The sequence below is a fragment of the Capricornis sumatraensis genome, chromosome 9 (assembly GCF_032405125.1).
Source record: "Capricornis sumatraensis isolate serow.1 chromosome 9, serow.2, whole genome shotgun sequence".
Lineage (NCBI taxonomy): Eukaryota > Metazoa > Chordata > Mammalia > Artiodactyla > Bovidae > Capricornis > Capricornis sumatraensis.
Window position 1 is genome coordinate 9363179 of NC_091077.1, and position 22321 is coordinate 9385499.

At 46.5% G+C, this 22321-nt stretch overlaps 1 protein-coding gene across 2 annotated transcripts; it reads left to right on the forward strand.

The window, feature by feature from the left end:
- Positions 1 to 1325: 1325 nt before the first annotated feature.
- On the forward strand, positions 1326 to 17003 carry LOC138086668 (cytochrome P450 4F3). 2 transcript variants are annotated; one of them, XM_068981513.1, is made up of 12 exons: positions 1326 to 1523; positions 3401 to 3545; positions 6355 to 6408; positions 6502 to 6629; positions 9496 to 9617; positions 10466 to 10736; positions 12416 to 12482; positions 12648 to 12777; positions 15888 to 16021; positions 16117 to 16181; positions 16339 to 16421; positions 16826 to 17003. In XM_068981513.1, the coding sequence occupies exons 1-12, from the start codon at positions 1326 to 1328 to the stop codon at positions 17001 to 17003; spliced, it is 1575 nt and encodes a 524-aa protein (XP_068837614.1). The 2 variants fall into 2 exon arrangements, with proteins under 2 accessions (XP_068837614.1, XP_068837616.1); XM_068981515.1 differs by lacking the exon at positions 3401 to 3545 and adding an exon at positions 5167 to 5311.
- The last annotated feature ends 5318 nt before the right edge of the window (positions 17004 to 22321 follow it).

Below are 22321 nucleotides of genomic sequence, written 5' to 3' on the forward strand. Positions count from 1 at the left end.
GCACAGAGAAGCGTGAGTACTAGGTGACAGGCCTTTTCCTTCATTCCATCTTTTTGGGGGGATCCTGATCTTCCCATCTTATTGTGGGACTCTCCTTGGTTCCTCTCTCAGGCTCTCATCCAACATCCCACTTGCCACATGGGAAGACTGAGTCCAGGGAAGGTCAGCACAGCCCACAGTCAGAGTGAGGCTGCCCACTCAGAATCTCCCAACTCTGTCCTGGCCTGAGTGGATCTTTTTCTCTATGAGCCCCTTGCAGCCTTACCCTCAAGCCACCAAGTGCCCTCTCTGGCTGCAGGCTTTTTATCCCATGAGTCCAGGGCAGGTAATGCCCATCCAGGCTGGTTTCTCTGCTCTGGCTCCCAGAAATCATCTCTCAAACAAGGCTTCGGGCTGTTTGGAGGAAGGGCTTGAATACCTTTCCAGGCTGTGACCCAGATGGTAGAAACTTCATGTCTCTGAGCTTATTGATTCTGTGCTGAGACATGGTGCATGAAGCCCTCCTGGCATGCGTGGAGCAGAGCCCCAGACATGTTTTGGGATAAGGCTGGGGCCAGGTCCTACTTACCTGGCACCTGAATATACACTCTTTTACCTGTTGTACCTTGACCTTGGAAGGGCAGGGCTGGTTGTAAACTGGGAAGCCAAGAGTCACCTTTGCCCATACCCCTATGTGCCCACATAGGAGATAGTGAGTCCTGAGGACTCAGTGTCAACAGTGTGTGATTCTGAGCTGGTTCACAAGCTGCTTTCAATAGCACTGGGCTCCCCCTCCCTCCACCTTCTATGTGGGCAGCTGCCAGGTAGAGAGGAAGTAAGCAGGCTCCAGGGATTGGTTGGCTTAGCCTGGCCCCTGGCAGCTTCCCATAGGTTCAGGGGCCAAATAAAGCTCCAAATCCCAGGAGGAGAAGAGAGGAACTTGTGTGAGACAAGCCGCTTTTGACAGAAGGTGCCAGGCTGGGGGTCAAAAGGCTGAGGGTCCTGGCCCAGGGTGGGGAAGGCTGCTACCCAAGGCAGGGTGGCTCCAGGCAAAGAACTGGCCTGGGAGATGAGTGAATACCAGTGGGTAACTAACACACATTCTTTGTGCGTGTTTGTATGTGTCTTTCTGTCTATATTTCTCTTCCTCTGAATTTCTGTTTTCCCTCCCCTCTCCCAGTCCCTGTCTGCCTGTCTCTGAGCCCCTCTCGCCCGTCCCAACACTCCCCATCCCTGCCCTTCACTCCCTTGCTCCTCTCCCTCTATTTGTCTTTGCCTCACAACTCACCATCACTGCCTCTTCCTTCATCCTCAGGACTCAGCCTCCACTCTGACTGCCCCACAGGATGCTGGAGCTGAGCCTGTCCTGGCTGGGACTCGGGCCAGTGGCAGCCTCCCCATGGCTGCTGCTGCTGTTGGTTGGGGCTTCCTGGCTCCTGGCCCACATCCTGGCCTGGACTTACACCTTCTACAACAACTCTCGTCGCCTCCAGTGTTTCCCGCAGCCCCCAAAACACAACTGGTTCCTGGGTCACCTAGGCATGGTGAGTGTGGGCAGCAGCATGGGTCTGGGGGATCAGGGTGGATGGACTTCCTGAGGGCCAGGAATGGGGCTCAAGTTAGGACAGCAGAGAAGCCAGGGAGGCCAGGGAGCCCCTCTTCCCTCACTCAATCATTCCCCTGCTCTGCCATCAAGACCTTCCCCGCATCCTGTCCTTCCAACCCAAGCCTGCTTTAGGGTCCACCTGCTGCATGCCTTGCACACATTATTGCATCTCTGAGGCCGGGCTGTCCAGAACCTGGTTCCCTGGCCTCTCCAGTCTCCATGGTGGCCTTGAGGTCCTCTCAAGGGTGCTGTCCAGGGTCTGCTCTGCATGTGGCCCCTTTCCTGTGTCTTTTCACTCTGGGTCACAGCTTCCTCACAGGAAATAGCTATCACTTCCCTATTCCCACCTACAAGAGAAAAGCTCCCACCCTCTCCCATTCCCAGGACCCTTTCCGCTAATCTTACACCCCACCCTTCCCCCAAGATGTCCCATTAGGCCCCTCCCCCCATCTGGATAAAGTTAGCTACTCACTTCCTCTTTCAGAGCCTTCTTAGACCTACCTCTCCTCCACACCCACCTATCTTGTGCCCTAGACTTGGACCTTTGACTTGGTCCTAGTCACAATTAATTAAACAGTTAATCACCCAATTACTTATTAACACATCCCAGTTTGATTATCATTCTGGGGAGGAGACACTACAGTGCCCTGTGTAGGGCTGGCACAAAGTAAGCACTCAAAATAAATATTTGATGACCCTGGTGATGAATGTGCCATCATCTCCCTCAGTCAAGGTCAAATGGATGGGTATCCAGCTCCCCCCTCCAATTTCCAGGCAGCTTCCCTCTCCTGCCTGGGACAAGAACTAAACTTGGGGAAGGACTTAAAACAACTACTGTTCATTAAGGCAAAATTCACAATATTGATGTCCAAGGCTCATTGTGAAGATTTGCTGAGATTCTGGGTCTTAAAATGGTCTCAGCAGGTCCTGGAGGAATGTTACAAGGTTACCACAGTTCTGCCCTCCCCACAAGAGCTTGGCCATGGGGGCCATCCTTGCTTATACTTCCTTCCTCCAGCCCCTCTTGATAAGTGACCTCGGCTGAGTCACGCTCCCTCTCTGGACCAATCTCATCTAGTGCTTTGAATCCTCACTTTAGGTGCTTGGGGAGACAAGAGCAATGCACAAAAGTGAAAATGATGTCATCTGCCTAGAGCACCTGGGGTATTTGTCAGGTTTGAAAGGAGCATTGTGAGGGAAAGGGTGCTTCACCAGGAGAAAATCCACACTTCTTCCCCTTTGAGGGGATATGGCATCAGTTTCTTCATTCATAAGTGGCACAGTTGAAAGTGTTGTCCATAGAAATAGACAGGATGCACTCTGCACAGAGACTGACCAGCGAGGGAGTTCCTAGGTCACATTTCCTCGCTGATTAATATGCAGAGTTCATGTCTGTCCCTGGGGTCAGCCAGGGCTAGAAGGTCCCAGGTCTGCAGATCCTTTCCTATGCAAGGAAGCAGAGGCCATGTGGACTGGCCGAGAGATAAAAGGATGTGGGACCAAAACCCAGGGAGAAGTCTGAGGTCAAACCTCCCCCATAAGGATTTCCTCCTGTGGCCATCCCTGGTGGACAACTCCCAGGAGGACCAGAAAAATGTGCCTTCTCAAGCCAAGGTCCACCTCCCTGTGGGCACAGAGCCTGTCTTCTCCCTGTGCCCTGGGATAGACCCTTGGGACTTGGAGAGCCTCCAGGTCCCTCCCTCCCCCAGAGGGAAGGAGGAAGCAGAGATTCCCTCCATCTGTGCAGGATCCCACACTCTGTCCACTGCAGTGGACTCTCCTTCTGCAGAGTGATGGCCCTTACCTTGCTTACAGATCCCCCCCACGGAGCAGGGCATGAGCAAATTAACTGAGCTGGTGGCCAAATACTCCCAAGGATTTAGGGTCTGGATGGGTCCCATCACCCCTGTCATCGTTTTCTGCCACCCTGACTTGATCCGGATCGTCGCCAATGCTTCAGGTACTCAGGAAGAGCTTGTGGTGGTGGGTGCCATGATACATTTCAGGGCTTCCAGCCCCTCCCTGCCAAGCTTCCATGTGGCCCCTACAGGACCCCAACACCCCTCCCCTCCTCTCTCTGCCATCTTCTTCTTTCCTTCTTGTATTCATCATCCCAATCTCATAGCTTCCTCCCTCCTCCCTTCTCCCATTGCCATTTACACCCCACCCTGGTGTCCTGGGTGAAAGACACCCCCAAACATAAAGGCTCAGATTAGGGCAGAGAGATCTGTGACCCTGGTGTGGTCAGAAATTGGCCAGAGGGGGGGAAAAAAAAAAACCAAACAGAGGAAATTGGCCAGAGGGAGATGAGCTGCACAAACGCAGAGAAGAAGCAAGGTTCTCTGCTGGGGGATGCTGGAAGGCTTCCTGGAAGAGGAGTTGCTGAAACTGGATCTGGAACAATGAGCAAAAAATTTTAAAGCAAAGGATAGAATTATGCAGTGGGCATCCATAACATTCCAGGCCCCCTGCCAGGCATGTCCTCAGCCCCACCAATCCCCAGACCAAGAGCAATGAAGGCCTGTGGCTGATAGAAGATCTGGGTTGCTATTTCCATGGCTATTTACCTCTCTGGTGGGTTGGTTTCTTTGAGCCTGTCCTAGGGCTTGAACACTTGTAGTTCAGTGTCCTCCTTCTCCAGTCCCCAGGAATCTTCCTGAGGAAACTTCACCCAACCCTTTCTTCCTTCCCTTGCCCTCTGCCCCTCCCATCCACAGACAGATCAGGCAAGCAGGGCAACAAGCAGCATGTGACAGAGACCTGGGTTCAGACACCAGAATGCTGGGTGAACCTGGGAAGGGCCCTTCCTCTCTCTACCTGCTAAAGTCTCCTTTAGTTGTTAATGATGGAAATACCACGCTACATGATCTACCAAGAGAAAGCGAATCAACTGGTTGTAAAATCCCAGATGGGTGTCTTCAAGTCCAGGTGGACCCAGGGCTTAAACAGTCCATCAGAGATAGACAATCTGAAGACAAAGAAATCTGTCTCCATCGTTTAGTTCCGTGCTCATCTGTGACAGCATCACTTTCATCCTGGTACAGAAGAAACCCAGAAACTCAACCTTCATGGAACAGTGAGCTCATTCACGACACTTCCAGGAAAAGATAGAGGGTTCCCTTTAATTTCTTTTGCCTGGGTCATAGGACCAATTCCTGCATCCCTGAAACTCTGAATTCCATGTCTTGGGGACACAGGAGCTATTGTTTTGGAGCTAAGAATGCAGGCCCTGGATTAAACAGTCCTGGACTAGTGTCTCAGATGTATTATCTGTAAGAATGTGGGTAAGTGACTCCATCACTCAGAGCCTCAGTTCTTATCTGGAATAAGGGAATGGAAGAGAAATCAGGGGTACATGGTGTTTGGGATCCAAACAGGGAAAGGCCATTTCTTTCCCCACACCCAAGGGACCCCAACTGTCATATATGGAGGATAAGGGGAAGGAACCTTGCAGGAGGCTGAGGACTAAGGAGTTGCTGTTGAAGGAGATGCATAGGTTCAAGTTGGGATCACTTTCCTACAAGTCCTTCCCTCTGGCAGCCTAGAAGAGTGTGAATTTGGTCTTGTTTGTTCCTCTCCAGATTCAGAGTTCAGAGGAAGGTCTCCTGTACACACAAGGCCTGGCCGGCACCTATGGGGATGTGTCCTGCTGGTGGGTGGGGCCCTGGCATGCAATCATCCGCGTCTTCCACCCCACCTGCATCAAGCCTGTGCTCTTTACTCCAGGTAGACATGCCCTTGGCCACAGCTTGTCCCCTGTCATAGTCTCTGTGTTGCCTCTAGGTGTGCAAGTGACCAGGATGCAGGCGAGGGGGCATGGCAAAGATGCCACTCTCTCCCATTGCAGAATCCCACCTGCCTGACCTCCAGGCATGTCTGTGCAATGTCTGCTGAATGGCCACATCTGGTCATGTTTATATTTCTACCTTGATTCTGGTTACAGCTGACATGTGTTATACCTGGTGACACCTGCTGTATTTTATAACTGAGCTCAGAGATGGTCTCAGTGACCTCTGGGGCTCAGCTGTGGCCAAAGACATTTGAGGCATCTTGGAGTCTCTCTGGTTCTTGTCTGTGATGCCATTAGAGACTCTCTGGTTCTCCTACTTGTCACTCCTGGGGTACATTTCAGATTTATCTGAAGTCTGAGACTCAAAGCCACTCTGAGGAATGCCTGAGACCTTGTGTGGGTGGGTCTGGGTCTTGCCTGGTTCAGGTCTGTATCATCATTGTAGTCAGGTTCTGTCTGGAGCCTGCCTGGGCCACACTCAGGTCAGGTCAGATGGTCTTCAGGTCCATGGCAGAGCTCTTGTGTCCTATCAGGTTGTGTCACACATGTTGGGGCCATGTCAGGCCCTGTTAACACATGGGGCCATGTCAGACGTCTCGGGGGTGGAGGGGTCACTGCTGAGGCAAGTGTGGTGTCCTTGGTCCCCATAATGATGTTTTGTAGAGTGCTGAGCTATGCTTGGGTGTTCAGAAGATGCCATGTCAAGGAATGCTGGGCATGTTGTGTCATGTTGGGATGTATCTAAGCACACAGAGTCGTGTGGGCTCTGCCTTTGCTCTATTCTGTGCTGTAGCCTGGTCTGGTTCCCCCCTCCCCTCACACCCCTTCCACATTTCCGGTGCTCTTGGCCCCATTCTGCTATGGCTGGCTTGGAGGGGGAATGCAGATTCCTGGTTAGGGTCCTCCACTCCCCACCAAAAGCCCCTTCCCTCCCCCCTCTCCCTGGGGAGAGGACCCTAACAGTCCTCATTCATGTCAGCTGCCATCGCACCAAAGGACGTGATCTTCTATGAAGTTCTAAAGCCCTGGCTGGGTGAGTAACTGTTCACAAAGGGGGTTGTGGACATCCCTGGGGACCCAGAGGAATATTTTTCCTTTGCTCACTCCCTGTGGCTGTCTCTGCTAGGGGATGGGCTCCTGCTGAGTGCTGGTGACAAGTGGAGCAGGCACCGTCGCATGCTGACACCCGCCTTCCACTTCAACATCCTGAAGCCCTATATGAAGATTTTCACCAAGAGCACAGACATCATGCATGTGAGTCTCTTGAACCCAGGGTTCCAGCTGGAGTCTGGGGGACATGGAGGCTCATAGACATCTTATTTATAATTCTGGCTGTTCTAAGTGGCTTTGAGTCCATTGTTCTTCCTTTCTGAGCCTCAGTTGCTTTGGCTATAAAATTAGTATATTGTGATCCCTGCTCTCAGTCAGTAGAGCTAACATATTGGAACCACATCCCTGGCACATAGTAGGTGCTCAGAAGGCATTAGTTTCTATTCTACCTTGACAGAAGCCTTGGAATCTTGAGACATGTTTGATAATAATAATGAATATTGGACTAGTTATTTCTAAGTAATAAATCACTTGAAAACAAGAAGGATTTTAGTATTGACAACAAAGGTCAGCCCAGGTGGCTCAGCAGTAAAGAATCCTCCTGCCAGTGAAGTAGCCACAAGAGACACAGGTTTGATCCCTAGGAAGATCCCGTGGAGGAGGAAAGGGCAACCCATTCCCATATTCTTTGGGGGATAATCCCTTAGATGGAGGAGCCTGGGGTCACAGAGTTGGACATGAATGAGCATACAGGCACACTGACAGCAAATCTATGAGTCAGTTGTTTGGTTCTTCTAGATGGAGATGGGGTCACTCATGTATCTGATCAGCTATGGGTCTGATAGTGTTGCACTGCACCCTGCAGGCCCGCAAGCCACAGAACTGAAGGAGCTGGAGTAAGAAACAGAGACATCAGTGTTTTAATGGATACAGGGGTCTTGCATGTCTGAAGCAAGGTCCTGGAGTGATACCCCACCATGTGCAGCAGACAGCAGCAAGGGCATGGCAGAAGTCTTCCCTACCAGGGTGGGGAGTGGGATGTAAGCAGTTGTGGGGAAATTGATGTCAGGTTGTTTCATAAGTTATCAAGAAAACTAGTAGAGGAGCCCACCCCCTCACTACCGCTTAAATAAACTATTGTGATGGAGATGCTTTGATATAAAGATGAGAGCAATCACTATCTGGGGCTGAAGACAAGTATGTAGAATTTACTCATTAGGCTCCATGATTAAGAGGAAGGTCTGTCATGCGAATAGGGTATAGGTGAAGCAGGGACTGGTCAAGCATGGGATGTACAGAGAGCAAGAGGACAGCTGTCTTGGGTGGCCTGACCATACAGATAGGAAGCCTTGCTGGTCTGGGTCAGTCCTCTCACAGGTTTGAAGCTTGGTTGGTTACAAGCTGATCTAGGATGATCTCAGCTGGGGTAACTAGACTCCCTTTCATGTGATTCTCTCCCTTCAAAGGGCATCTCAGACTGGTTCAAATAGCAGAGGCAGGGTTTGAGAAGACTGAGAGGAAGATGCAATGTGCCTTGGGGTCTAGGTTTGGGTTGGTCACCTCATCATTTTCACCACAGTCTATTGGCCAAAGCAAGTCCAGGGCCAGCTCAGGATCAAAGGATGCTGAAACAGGCTCCACCTCCAAGTAGAGTTACTGAAAAATTGCATTGTGAAAAGTTTGGATATATACATAGGGAAGTGAAGAATTAGAGGTCAGGCTTTTGTGAAGTACCTGTAATTTTTCCATGCTTGCAAGCTGACAAGTGAGCTTGTTACTGTTTTATGGATTCTGCCAGAATACATGAGACTCCTGGGTCATAGACAAAGGTTAGCCCAGCAAACAACACGTGCTTCTTGTTGGTTTGCATTCTTCATCCAAGTCACTGAATCGCATGCAAGTGACACAGGTGGGCTCCTATAGATGCCTGCTCAGGTAGTGTGTTTTGTCACAGGGGAGGGGGTACTAGGTTTAGGGACTCTATGACTCTTATAGCAATTAGAAGCAATCCTGATGTTTGTCCAGGAGGAGTCACTACCTCACTTCTCAAGGCTGTCTGCTGCAAACAGAACTCTGAGAAATGGGCCAGGTAAAGAACATCAGGGCCTTCCAATTTCTTGGCCTACCCAGCAAAAAAGTGCATGGGTACTCTGAGCCCGCACAGGATTAACTCTTCTAACATAGGGAATATTTTCCTAATCTATTTATAACAATGAAGATGATAAAACCTAACATTTGTTGTTCTAGGTTGGTCAGTCATTAAGTCCTGTCTGACTCTTTGCAACCCCATGGACTGCAACACGCCAGGCTTCCCTGTCCTTCACTAGCTCCCAGAGTTTTCTCAAACTCATGCCCATTGAGACAGTGATGTCGTCTAACCATCTCATTCTCTGTCACCCCCTTCTGCTCATGCCCTCAATCTCTCCAAGCATCAGGGACTTTTCCAATGAGTCCACTCTGCACATCAGGTGCGCAAAATATTGGAGCTTAAGCTTCAGCATCAGTCCTTCCAATGAATATTAAGAGTTGATTTCCTTTAGGATTGGTTGGTTTGATCTACTTTCTGTCCAAGTGATTCTCAAGCATCTTCTCCAGCGCCAAAATGTGAAGCACCAATTCTTCAGTGCTCAGCCTTCTTTATGGTCCAACTCTCATAGCCATACATGACTACTGGAAAAGCTATAGCTTTGACTATAAGCACCTTTGTAGGCAAGGTGATGTCTCTGCTTTTTAATTCACTGTCTAGGTTTGCCATAGCCTTTCTTTCAAGGAGCATCTTTTAATTTCATGGCTGCGGTCACTGAATAACAATTGTTAGCACTTAACTTTATTCAAAGTTGACCAGTGATACATAAGTATAGAGCACAGAGCCAGGATTCACAAACCTAGATCTCCTGGCTCCCAGCCATGGAGTTTATACACTAATAGTAACACAAGCCCAGTCCTCCCTGGGGCTGGGTGCCTGGGACCAGGAGACAGAGTCTGGGGGAATGCATCTTGGTGTTTGGGATTAGGGAGGGGCACCAGGGAGGCAGTTCTCAGCCTCACCTGTGTCCTCTTCTCTGTTCAGGCCAAGTGGCAGCGCCTGATCAAAGAGGGCCACACCCATCTGGACATGTTTGAACACATCAGCCTCATGACCCTGGACAGTCTGCAGAAATGCGTCTTCAGTTACGACAGCAATTGCCAGGAGTGAGTCTCAGTCCAGGGCCTTGGAATATAGACCCACTAGAGTAGATGAGGGAGGGAGGGTAATCAGAAGAGTCTTCCCAAAGGAGGTGAATCAGAGCTGGACATTGAAGGACAGGGAAGGGAAAGAGAAGGAGTGATTCCTACAAGTAGGTAGAACTGTTTGATAAAGGGCAGGAGGTTATAATGAACAAAGTGTGTGCAATAGTGATGAGACAGTTTGGAATTAAGGTTGGAAGAGTGGGCAGGTTATATTTTAAGGCCATTTGAAGCCAGACAAAGAGGATATGAACTTTATCCTGAGGTTTCCAGGAAGCTATGAAAAGTGTTTCAGAAGAGGAGAGTCATGGTCAAATCTGAGCTCTGACATCTGACTCAAGAGAAGACTGACCATAACGTAGACCCTGGATGGTGTTGACAATGGATCTAAGGAGAATAGGGAAGTGAAAGAAAGTGAAAATGAAGTCGTGTCCAGCTCTCTGTGACCCCATGGACTCCTCTGTCCATGGGATTTTCCAGGCAAGAGCACTGGAGTGGGTTGCCATTTGCTTCTCCAATTGACCTGCTACCAGAAGATCTGAGCAAGTGGACAGTTTTGGAGAAAAAGGGCAGACACTGGATAAGAGAGAGAGGAGCAGCTGTGCTCTGGCTCCCTGGGGTATGGAGGCAGCTCACAGAGATGGGAAGTGGGTTGAGAAGAGTCTGGAGCATCACTCTCCTGGCTCATCACCATACTGGATCTATGGGCCCACCTGTTCTTGGAGCCTCAGTTTCCAGAAGAGAGGTAGCCTTCGGCTTCTGGGTTTCAAGTGTTTTGAGTTGTTGCATCCCTTCATGCTCTCATTCTACAGGAAGCCCAGTGAATATATTGCTGCCATCTTGGAGCTCAGTGCCCTTGTCGCAAAACGATACCAAGAGATTTTTTTGCACATGGACTTCCTGTACTACCTCACCCCAGATGGGCGGCGCTTCCGCAGGGCCTGCCGCCTGGTGCACGACTTCACAGATGCCGTCATCCAGGAGCGGCACCGCACCCTCCCCAGTGAGGGTATTGATGACTTCCTCAAGGCCAAAGCGAAGACCAAGACATTGGACTTCATTGATGTGCTCCTGTTGACCAAGGTGGGCTCCTCTGGTTTCTTGTTCAAGAAGTAGAACCTTGATTTGGATCTTGGGAACTTGATTTGATCAAAGAACTTAGACTGGATGCAGAGGGCACTGGGGCGCCATGTGAGATGCTCGTGGAAGGGAGGGGTGGGTCAGGGTAAATTTTACAGATGACCAATATGGAATACTGCCTGCAGGAGGGCTGCTAAATCTGAAATTGTGAGGGGCCTGAGATTTCCCTCTACTTCCAAGTTAATAAGACAGGATATGTGCATATACATATGTGTGAGCTCAGTCATGTCTGACTCTGTGACCTCGTGGATTGTAGCCCACCAGATTGCTCTGTCCACGGGATTTTACAGGCAAGAATGCCAGATTGGCTTGCCTTTTCTTCCTCTAGGGGACCTTCCCGAGCCAGGGATCAAACCCATGTTTCCTTGTATCTCCTGCATTGGCAAGCAAATACTTTACCACTGAACCACCTGGGAAGCCCCACATGTCTGTATACTTGCATACATATATATACATGTACGCATATATACAGAACCCTAGATAAGAGCAACCTATGTATTATTTATAGCAGCAACAGTAGTCAGAGTAGAATTGTAGCCCTGGTTCCCCATCCCCAAATTCCTTTGAGGGCACCATGATGCTTCTATCTTTACATGCAGCCATGCTTGCATGGAGGGGAATTACTGCCAAGTGTTGAATTCTAGAACTCTTTTTCTTTTGACCACCCCATTTGGCATGCTGGATCTTAGTTCCCCAACCAGGGATGGAACCTCTGTCCCCTGCGGTGAAAGTGTGGAGTCTTAACCATCAGATTGCACTGACATTCTGAATTTTAGAACTAATGCGAGATATATGCCCCCTTCTTCCCTACAGGGGTGGTCAAGGAGAGGGAAAGAGAGAAAGAAAAGAAGAAGGGATCAGTGAGGAGGGGAGGAGGGGAGAGAAGAGAAGAAGATATGAAACAATATGAGACAAGAGTAGAAAAGACAGACAATGTTCTGGAGTTTAAATAAATCCTCACTGGAAAGAAATTGAAGTCTAAAGATCTATAGGTTTATAACCCATTTCTTATCTTTAGGAGAGAAAAGGAATCTCTGAATTTATTGGGTTGCCAAAAACCTAAGCAAGATTTCTGTCCAACCCAATACTATCATACAAAGTGAGCAAATGGCATTGGGGCAATGCTCAATCTCTAGTTTCTAAGTTCAGTTTCCATTCAGTCATTCTTTAACCCAGGTTGCATAACATAAAAACATGAAACTATTTATGGATCTTTTATTGCATTCACCAGGGACAATTTAAGAGGCAAAGTGGTCAAGAGGAAGTCTGTGTGGTGGGTCCTCTAGTGATAGTGTCCAGGAGTTCAGGGTGGCCATGGGTTTCTAGATGGATGATGGAGATTTTCAAAGATTGTCTCACGTTAGACTCAGGTGCCTTCAACTGAAACTGAAGTCGCTCAGTTGTATCCAACTCTTTGCGACCCCATGGACTGTAGCCTACTACGCTCCTCCGTCCATGGGATTTTCCAGGCAAGAGTACTGGAGTGGATTGCCATTTCCTTCTCCAGAGGATCTTCCTGACCCAGGGATCGAACCCAGATCTCCCACACTGTAGGCAGACGCTTTACCCTCTGAGCCACCAGGGAAGCTGGTGTGATTCTGGGGATCTTGTTTCCTCTCCAGGATGAAGATGGGAAGGGATTGTCAGATGAAGATATCCGAGCTGAAGCTGACACCTTCATGTTTGAAGGTGAGGGTCCCAGTGTGGGACTACAGGAGGAGAAAGAACTTGCTGAATGGACCCTGGGCCACCCTATCCCTCCCCATCCTCTCCATGGGCCTTAATGCAAGGGAGCTGTCTGTGCTCTGGTGCTGAAGTAGCCCAGAGACCCAAGCCTTTCTGAATGCTTCTCAGGCCATGATACCACAGCCAGTGGTCTCTCCTGGATTCTGTACAACCTTGCCAAGCACCCAGAATACCAGGAGCGCTGCCGGCAGGAGGTGCAAGAGCTCCTGAAGGATCGTGAGCCTAAAAACATTGAATGGTAAGTGCAAGTCTCCTGGTCTATTTCTGAGCCCCTCTCATTGGTTCTGCTGAGAAGAGAGGGTTGGTTGGTTCTGTCATTATTGCTTAGTAGGAATATGATCAGAGACTTGGCAGGATCTAGTACTAGAATACATAAAAAAAATAATTATTAGGCAAACTGCGAGGAAGGGAAATGAGTGCTGTTGGGCCATAACTTGTGTTTTGTGGTTATCCAATTTTGAATAAGTTAACTGTATCACCTGTTAAGAATTTGAATTCAGTTCAGTTCACTCAGTCATGTCCTACTCTTTGTGACTCATGAATTGCAGCACACCAGGCTTCCCTGTCCAGCACTAACTGCCAGAACTTGCTCAAACTCACATGCATTGAGTCGGTGATGCAATCCAACCATCTCATCCTCTGTCATCCCCTTCTCCTCCTGCCTTCAATCTTGCCCAGCAACAGGGTCTTTCCCAATGAATCAATTCTTCACATCAGGTGGCCAAAGTATTGGAGTTTCAGCTTTAGCATCAGTCTCTCCAATGAATATTAGGACTGATTTCCCTTAGGATTGACTGCTTGGACCTCCTTGCAGTCCAAAGGACTCTCAAGAGTCTTCTCCAACATCACAGTTCAAAAGAATTGATCTTTTGGCCCTCTGCTTTCTTTATAGTCCAACTCTCACATCCATACCTGACTACTGGAAAAACCATAGCATTGGCTAGACAGACCTTTGTTGGTGAAGTAATGTCTCTGCTTTTTAATGTGCTGTCTAGGTTGGTCATAGCTTTTTTTTTTTCCCAAGGAGCAAGCATCTTTTAATTTTATGGCTACAGCCACCATCTGCAGTGATTTGGGAGCCTAAAAAAAGTCTCTCACTGTTTCCATTGTTTTCCCATCTATTTGCCATGAAGTGATGGGACCAGAGGCCATGATCTTCATTTGCTGAATGTTGAGCTTTAAGCCAACTTTTTCACTCTCCTCTTTCACTTTCATCAAGAGGCTTTTTAGTTCCTCTTCACTTTCTGCCATAAGGATGGTGTCATCTGCATATCTGAGGTTATTGATATTTCTCCCAGCAATCTTGATTCCAGCTTGTGCTTCATCCAGCCCATCATTTCACATGATGTACTCTGCATATAAACTAAATAAGCAGGGTGACAATATACAGCCTTGACGTACTCCTTTCCCAATTTGGAACCAGTCTGTTGTTCTATGTCCAGTTCTAACTGTTGCTTCTTAAACCACATATAGATTTCTCAGGAGGCAGGTCAGGTGATCTGGTATTCCCATCTCTTTCAGAATTTTCCACAGTTTGTTGTGATCCACACAGTCAAAGGCTTTGGCATAGTCAATAAAGCAGAAATAGATATTTTTCTGGAACTTTCTTACTTTCTCGATGATTCAATCAATGTTGGCACTTTGCTTTCTGGTTTCTCTGCCTTTTCTAAATCCAGCTTGAACATCTGGAAGTTCTCAGTTCACGTACTGTTGAAGCCTGGCTTGGAGAATTTTGAGCATTACTTTACTAGCATGTGAAATGAGTGTAATTGTGCGGTAGTTTGAACATCCTTTGGCATTGCCTTTCTTTGGAATTAGAATGAAAACTGACCTTTTGCAGTCCTTTGGCCACTGGTGAGTTTTCCAAATTTACTGGCCTATTGAGTATAGCACTTTCACAGCATCATCTTTTAGGATTTGAAACAGCTCAACTGGAATTCCATCACCTCCACTAGCTTTGTTTGTCATGATGCTTCCTAAGACCCACCTGACTTCTCATTCCAGAATGTCTGGCTCTAGTCCAGTGATTACACCATCGTGGTTACCTGGGTTGTGGACATCTCTTTTGTATAGTTTTTCTGTGTATTCTTGCCACCTCTTCTTAATATCTTCTGCTTCTATTAGGTCCAGACCATTTATGTCCTTTATCGAGCCCATCTTTGCATGAAATGTTCCCTTGGTATCTCTGATGTTCTTGAAGAGATCTCTAGTCTTTCCCATTCTATTGTTTTCCTCTATTTCTTTGCATTGATCACTGAGGAAGGCTTTCTTATCTCTCTGTGCTATTCTTTGGAACTCTGCATTCAGATGCTTATACCTTTCCTTTTCTCCTTTGCCTTTAGCTTCTCTTCTTTTCTCAGCTATTTATAAGGCTTCCTCAAACAACCATTTTGCCTTTTTGGATTTCTTTTTCTTAGGGACGGTCTTGATCCCTGCCTCCTGTACAAGGTCATGAACCTCTGTCCATAGTTCTTCAGGCACTCTGTCTATCAGATCTAATCCCTCGAGTCTATGTTAAGAATTTAATATACACTACTGATACTATGTATAAAATAGATAACTAACAAGAACCTACTGTATAGCATAGGGAAACTCGACTCACTGCTCTGTGGTGACAGAATGAGAAGAAAATAAAAAATGAGGAGATACATGTAGCTGATTCGCTTTCCTGTACAGTAGAAATAAAATGTTGTAAACCAACTATACTCCAATAAAAGCTTTTTACAAAGGAATTTAAATCACCACCCAAAATGAAGGGGATTAAAGAAAAGTAATTCAGTCCCCTTACTGGATCTTCAATGTCTGTAAAAGTTTTGCAGTGAATTCTCTTGTTTACTAAGCATAAAATCACTGTCTGCCAAAAATGACATATTCACCCCACATTTTGAATGGCATTATGCTCCTTTTCCACATCTAATTGCATTAGCCAGTGTCTCTAGTGCTGTAATAAATAAGAGTAAACATTGAATCTGATCTTTTACTCATTTGCCTTTTGACTTTGCTGTTTTGCCATAAATAATATTTTATTTTTATATAAATTTGTAAACTTATGGTTGGCTTTTCCATGTTTTGCTTTTAAAAGTTCTAAAAAATACCTCACTAAACTTTTTCTGGTACTTCTATCACATTGCTTTTTTTTTTTAATTTATTTTTAAGAACCATTTTTTTGATGTATGATGGACAAAGAAAAAGCTGTCCATAAATAATGTATACAACCTAATGTGTTTGGAGATATTTAAACCAACAATCCAATTTTGTTCCTAGGCAGAGAGGGTCTTATGGGGCAAAAGGAGGGCTGGTGGTGTGTCTCTTTTTGCTCCCTGGATAATTGTCGTGGGGTTTCCTTAGGGACGACCTGGCCCAGCTGCCCTTCCTGACCATGTGCATCAAGGAGAGTCTGCGGCTGCACCCCCCAGTCACGGTCATCTCCCGCCGCTGCACCCAGGACACTGTACTTCCAGATGGCCGGGTCATCCCCAAAGGTGCCCACGATGACTAGCGGAGGAGCTTCCTGGTGAGAAAGAGGGGCCAATCAGGCAGGTGGGACCTAGACCTGACTGCCCCTCCTCTTCCGCAGGTGTTATCTGCCTCATCAGCATTTTCGGGACCCACCACAACCCATCTGTGTGGCCAGACCCTGAGGTGATATCTCCCCCACCCTCCCACCTCCCTTATCCATGTCCACTCCCCTCAGGGGACCCAGGGGAGGGTTCAGGGTTCTGACTTCTGGCAAATCAGCCATCACCTCCCCCTACTATACAAACATATGCCAAGTAGCCCTGTCTTGTCTTGCCCCCAGGTCTTTGATCCCTTCCGCTTCGACCCAGAAAACATCAAAGGGAGGTCACCTGTGGCTTTTGTTCCCTTCTCCGCGGGGCCCAGGTGAAGACAGCGGCCATATGAGATGGGGGTGGAGAGGTGGGGGTAGGAGGCTGGGGGTGAAATTCCAGGTTAAGTGTGGAGGCCAGGAAGGGGGAAAACTTTAAGATGGTCACTTTCTCTCCCCTCCCCTCAGACATTATGGTAAGGGTCTGGGGAATGGTTGTGGTCTCAAGGAGGGGTTCATGGTGTGTTGAGGGGACCCACTCCCCTGTCTGCTGGTCTGAGTTCAGTAGTGGAGAGTAGACTAGGGTCTGGAGATATGCAAGCCCACATAAGGTTCCAGGCATGGTTAGCCTCTTTCTCTATACTGTGGGTGGGAATGGGGATTGTGGGCCAGATACCAGGTCCTTTGGGGTCCGGGTGAGGGTTCTGGGTGCAGTCAAAGCCTCAACTCCCGCCCACAGGAACTGTATCGGGCAGACATTCGCCATGACTGAGATGAAGGTGGTCCTAGCGCTGACGTTACTGCGGTTCCGCTTCCTACCAGACAAGGAGGAGCCTCGCAGGAAGCCAGAGCTGATACTGCGCGCGGAGGGCGGACTTTGGCTGCGGGTGGAGCCGCTGAGCACAGGGCAGCAATGACCCATCACTTCCTTGCCTGGGATCCATCGTGACCCTGGACACCTCCAGATTCCCAGGAATAAAACTATGCTTGTCACTTCTGTTCCAGTCGCATTGAGAACCAGCCGGGACGCTTGGGGCCTGGGAGGATCTAGGTGGGTGGGCGAGGCTATGAGCCCGGGAGGTGGGGGGAAGGAGGGAGGGGAGGGGAATGGGAGCAGGTATAGTTATGATAGCTGGAGCTCCATCTTGGATCATGAGGACAAGACTACTCTTTAGGGAAGGTGGAGCAGAAAGCTAGATGCAGTCAGGATCAGATGTCCCTGGATCCACCATTCCATCCTTACAAAAGTCACCATTCCAGTCTGCCATTTACTAGCTGTTTGGTTTGGGGAAAATCATATCACTCTCTAAGCCTCAGCGTCTTTATTACATAACAGTAGCCACTTCATTGCCATGTTTTGAAGATTTATAAGCAAGTGTGTGCAAATGACTGACAATATCTGGTAAGCATCTTCAATAAGTGTTCATTTCCTCCCTTCGTTTTGCATCATTTTCTCAAAATTAAAATGTTTTAAAGTTACACATTTAAGTTTTAGGACTTATGAGAATCTGCTGTTGAAGAAAACTGTCTTTAGAAGATTCAGTAAATTCAGAATGTCCATAATTACATCTGTTACATATTTATAAGCTGCTTTGATGTGATGCTAGTCTGAAGCTAGGAGCCGAAAAAAATTTCCCTGCAGGGAAGCATGACTCAGGATTTTGTGTTCATCTAGATGTTCTAGGAAGTGGGGGTCAAGAGAGTCCACAACAGCACAGCAATGAGAGGTGGTGAAGGGGGCAGGAGTGGGCCATTTCCTTCAGCACCTGGGACAGCGGCTGCTCCAGGACTAGCCCCACTCAGGCGGTAAGGTATCCTGGGATAGTCAGTCTCAGACCCTTTCAGGGGCTAGAAGATTCGTTGGTTGCAAAACAAGAAAGAAATCTTGTAAAATGATATAAGTAAATATTTGTTATATTCTAAGCTGAAAATTGCAAATATTTCTCTTTTCTTTCAGTTCTTTAAAAGGTTTTTCTTTTCCCACAAATGATACTCTGTCATAGAAGAAACTATAGATAAGAAAAAGTAACAAATAAAAATCATATCCATAATCTAAACATGTCAAAGTAATCTCCATTCATATTCTCTCACATAATCTGCTAAATTTAAAATTCTATGTAATCCTTGTTGTTGTTGCTGTTCAGTTGTCCAGTTGTGTCCAACTCTTTGTGACCCCATGGACTGCAGGACATGAATCCTTATATCAGCAAAAATTTGACCTTGCATCTAAATGTATTACATTTACATGTAATCTCCTTCTTTTTTAAATTTCTTCTTAATAATGCTATTTTACTGACTAAGAGGGCTTCTTCAGTGGCTCAGCAGTAAAGAATCCACATGCCAATGCAGGAGACACAAGTATGATCCCTGGAGGAGGGCGAGGCAAGCCACTCTAGTGTTCTTGCCTGAAAAATCCCATGGACGGAGGGGCCTGGCAGATTAAGTTCCTGGGAGTCTCAAAAAGTCAGATATGACTGAAGCAACTGAGCATGGCACAGCACTAAGCACATGGAAATATACCCAACATCATTAATTGTTAGGGAAATGCAAATCAATGCAACAATGTGATATCAGGTCACACTCACTAGGATGACAAGAGTATAAAACAATGGAAAATAACAAGTGTTGGTGAGGATGTGATTGTGGGAATCCTCATATATTGCTGTTGAGAATGTAAAATAGTGCAGCAACTGTGGAAAATTGTCTGGTGTTTTTCCTCAATAAATTAAACCTCTTGTCCAACTCTTTGTGACCCCATGGACTGTATCTCACCAGGGTCTTCTGTCCATGGAATTCTCCAGGCAAGAACACTGGAGTGGGATCCTTCTCCAGGGGATCTTTCTGACCCAGGGATTGAACTCAGATCTCCTGCATTGTGGGCATACTCTCTACTGACTAGGCTACAGGGAAGACCTCAAATTAAACCTAGAATTACCAACTGACCCTGCCATCCTACACCTAGGAAGGTACCCAAAAAAAATTGAAAACAGGTGTTTAAACAAAATGTTGTACACAACTCTTCACAGTGGCACCATCCACAGTTGCTGAAAGTTCAAATTTGGGAAGCAATTCAAATTTCCATTAACAGAAAAATGAATAAATAAAATGAGGTATATCCATAATAAGAAATATTATTGAGTCATAAAAAGAAATGAAGCAGAGACTTCCTTGGCACCCCAGTGGTTAAGATTACATGCTTTCAATGCAGAGGGTGTGAGATTAATCCCTGGTTTGTGCCATGGCCAAAAAAAATTGTTTTTAAAAAAGGAATGAAATACTACAACGTGAATGAACTTTGAAAACAGGCTAAGTGAAAGGAGTCAAACACAAAAGATCACATATTGTATGATTCCATTTATATGAAATGTACAGAATAAGTAAATCCATAGAGATAGATCTAGGAGCTGGAGGAGGAAACAGAGTGTGACTGCTAATGGGTACAGGTCTCATTTTCAGATAACAAAAATACCTTTGAACTAGATAGAGGACAGGTGGTGGTTGCACAGCACTATGAATGTACTAGAGGCATGGATTTGAACACTTATAATGCTACGGAAAACATCTATTTCTGCTTTATTGACTATGCCAAAGCCTTTGACTGTGTGGATCACAATAAACTGTGGAAAATTCTGAAAGAGATGGGAATACCAGACCACCTGACCTGCCTCTTGGGAAATCTATATGCAGGTCAGGAAGCAACAGTTAGAACTGGACATGGAACAATAGACCGGTTCCAAGTAGGAAAAGGAGTATATCAAGGCTGTATATTGTCACCCTGCTTATTTAACTTCTATGCAGAGTACATCATGAGAAACACTGGGCTGGAAGAAGCACAAGCTGGAATCAAGATTGCTGGGAGAAATATCAATAACCTCAGATATGCAGATGACACCATCCTTATGGCAGAAAGTGAAGAGGAACTAAAAAGCCTCTTGATGAAAGTGAAAGTGGAGAATGAAAAAAGTTGGCTTAAAGCTCAACATTCAGCAAATGAAGATCATGGCATCTGGTCCCATCATTTCATGACAAATAGATGGAGAAACAGTGTCAGCCTTCATTTTGGAGGGGGGGGCTCCAAAATCACTGCAGATGGTGAGTGTAGCCATGAAATTAAAAGACTTTTACTCCTTGGAAGGAAAGTTATGACCAATCGGGATAGCATATTAAAAAGCAGAGATACTGCTTTGCCAACAAAGGTCCGTCTAGTCAAGGCTATGGTTTTTCCAGTGGTTATGAATGGATGTGAGAGTTGGACTGTGAAGAAAGCTGAGCACCGAAGAATTGATGTTTTGAACTGTGGTGCTGGAGAAGACTCTTGTGGGTCCCTTGGACTGCAAGGAGATCCAACCAGTCCATCCTAAAGGAGATCAGTCCCGGGTGTTCATTGAAAAGACTGATGCTGAAGCTGAAGCTCCAATACTTTGGCCACCTCATGAGAAGAGCTGACTCATTGGAAAAGACCCTGATGCTGGGAGATATTGGGGGCAGGAGGAGAAGGGGACAACAGAGGATGAGATGGCTGGATGGCATCACCAACTCGATGGACATGAGTTTAGGCGAACTCCAGGAGTTGGTGATGGACAAGGAGGCCTGGTGTGCTGCGATTCCTGGGGTCACAAAGAGTCAGACATGACTGAGTGACTGAACTGAACTAAACTGAACTGAATGTCATGAATTTTGTGAATGTATGAATTTTATGTAAGTTTACCTCAACCAAAAATGCTATTTTATCTTCCATTTATCTTGTAATCTGGATTTTTCATATACTGATATATCATGAACATCTTTCCACGATATACAGTCATCATATTGGTGGTCTTTAAAATCTTTAAATGTTAAATATTCAAGCCATTCTTTATTTTTTTATCTCTTTATGAATTCTCTTAATGCACTTTGATGGCTTGACATATCACTACCAATTGTAAATTGAGTTACTCTTAATCACATAGCTTTTGGTGTAGAAATTTTATTTCTGTAGCAATATTTGCACATATATTCATGTAAGATGTGGATGTGTTTAAGCACTTTTCATACAGCATGTAAGGCTTGGTGACTCCACAGACATTGATGTTTTGGGTCCTATTAAAGAAGTAGACCGCTGAAAGGCAGAAGGCAACAACACTTCATCTTCCCCAGGTAAACACCAATTTCACCTCACATCAGTCTTATGGATTGGAGAGATTAAATCATTAGCTCAAGGTCATTCAGTTGATGGGTGACCTTATAGGTGAAGGGTACGTTCAGTCAGCTTGGCTTCAAATGTCATGCCTCACCTCCCAAGGAAGTGATTTTCAAGGTGTCTCAGCTCCACATGCATCAGGTCACCTGGAGAACACCTGTAGGCTTATCAGATGAGACTCTTTGCTGGGTAGTGCCTAACTTTTTTAATGCAATATTATTGACAGGGAATTCATTCACTCGTGTAGAAAATAAGATGCTCAGTGAAATATATTGGTCTTCCATCTGATGTTCATTTTCCCAGTTTTTTCATCTACACATTTTGTATATCATTTCATAGTGCATGCATGCATGCTCAGTCGCTTTAGTCATGTCTGATTCTTTCCAACCCCAAGGACTGTAGCCACCAGGCTCCTCTGTCCCTGGGATTTTCTGGGCAAGAATGGGTTGCCATTTCCTCCTCCAGGGCATCTTCCCAACCCAGGGGTTGAACTCAAGTCTCCTGCATTGGCAAGCAGATTCTTTACCCACTGAGCCACCTGGAAAGCCCATCACTTCACAGTATATTTATGCGAATAATATATATGCTTAGTTACCCTCAGCTTCTCTCAAAATTGTATGTAAATTTACAAAATTTACAAAAAGTAAAGTGTCAGTAATGTTTGCTCTATTTGGTGTACAATTCGGTGTTTTGAAATGTCTAGAGTCCTATAACCACCACTAATATGGTTAAAAATCTTTTTACCCAAACTCCTGCCAAATATATAGGACAATCTAGGAGCCGTGTCCAGTCATTTTGGGGCATATTGTGTCATGCTGAGGTGTGTCTAAGCTCATAAGGTGGTATCTGTGGGCTCTGCCTTTGCTTTATTCTGTCTTGCAGCCTGGTCTTATCCTCCCTCCTCCCTTTACCCTTCTTTCTAGTTTCCTGTGCTCTTAACCCCATTCCTGCCATGCTGGGCTTGGAGGGGGAATGCAGACTCCTGGCTGGGAGCCTCCAAGCAGCACTAAAATTCCCTCCCCTCCCCCTCTCTCTGGCCCTTGATTATTTTCATTC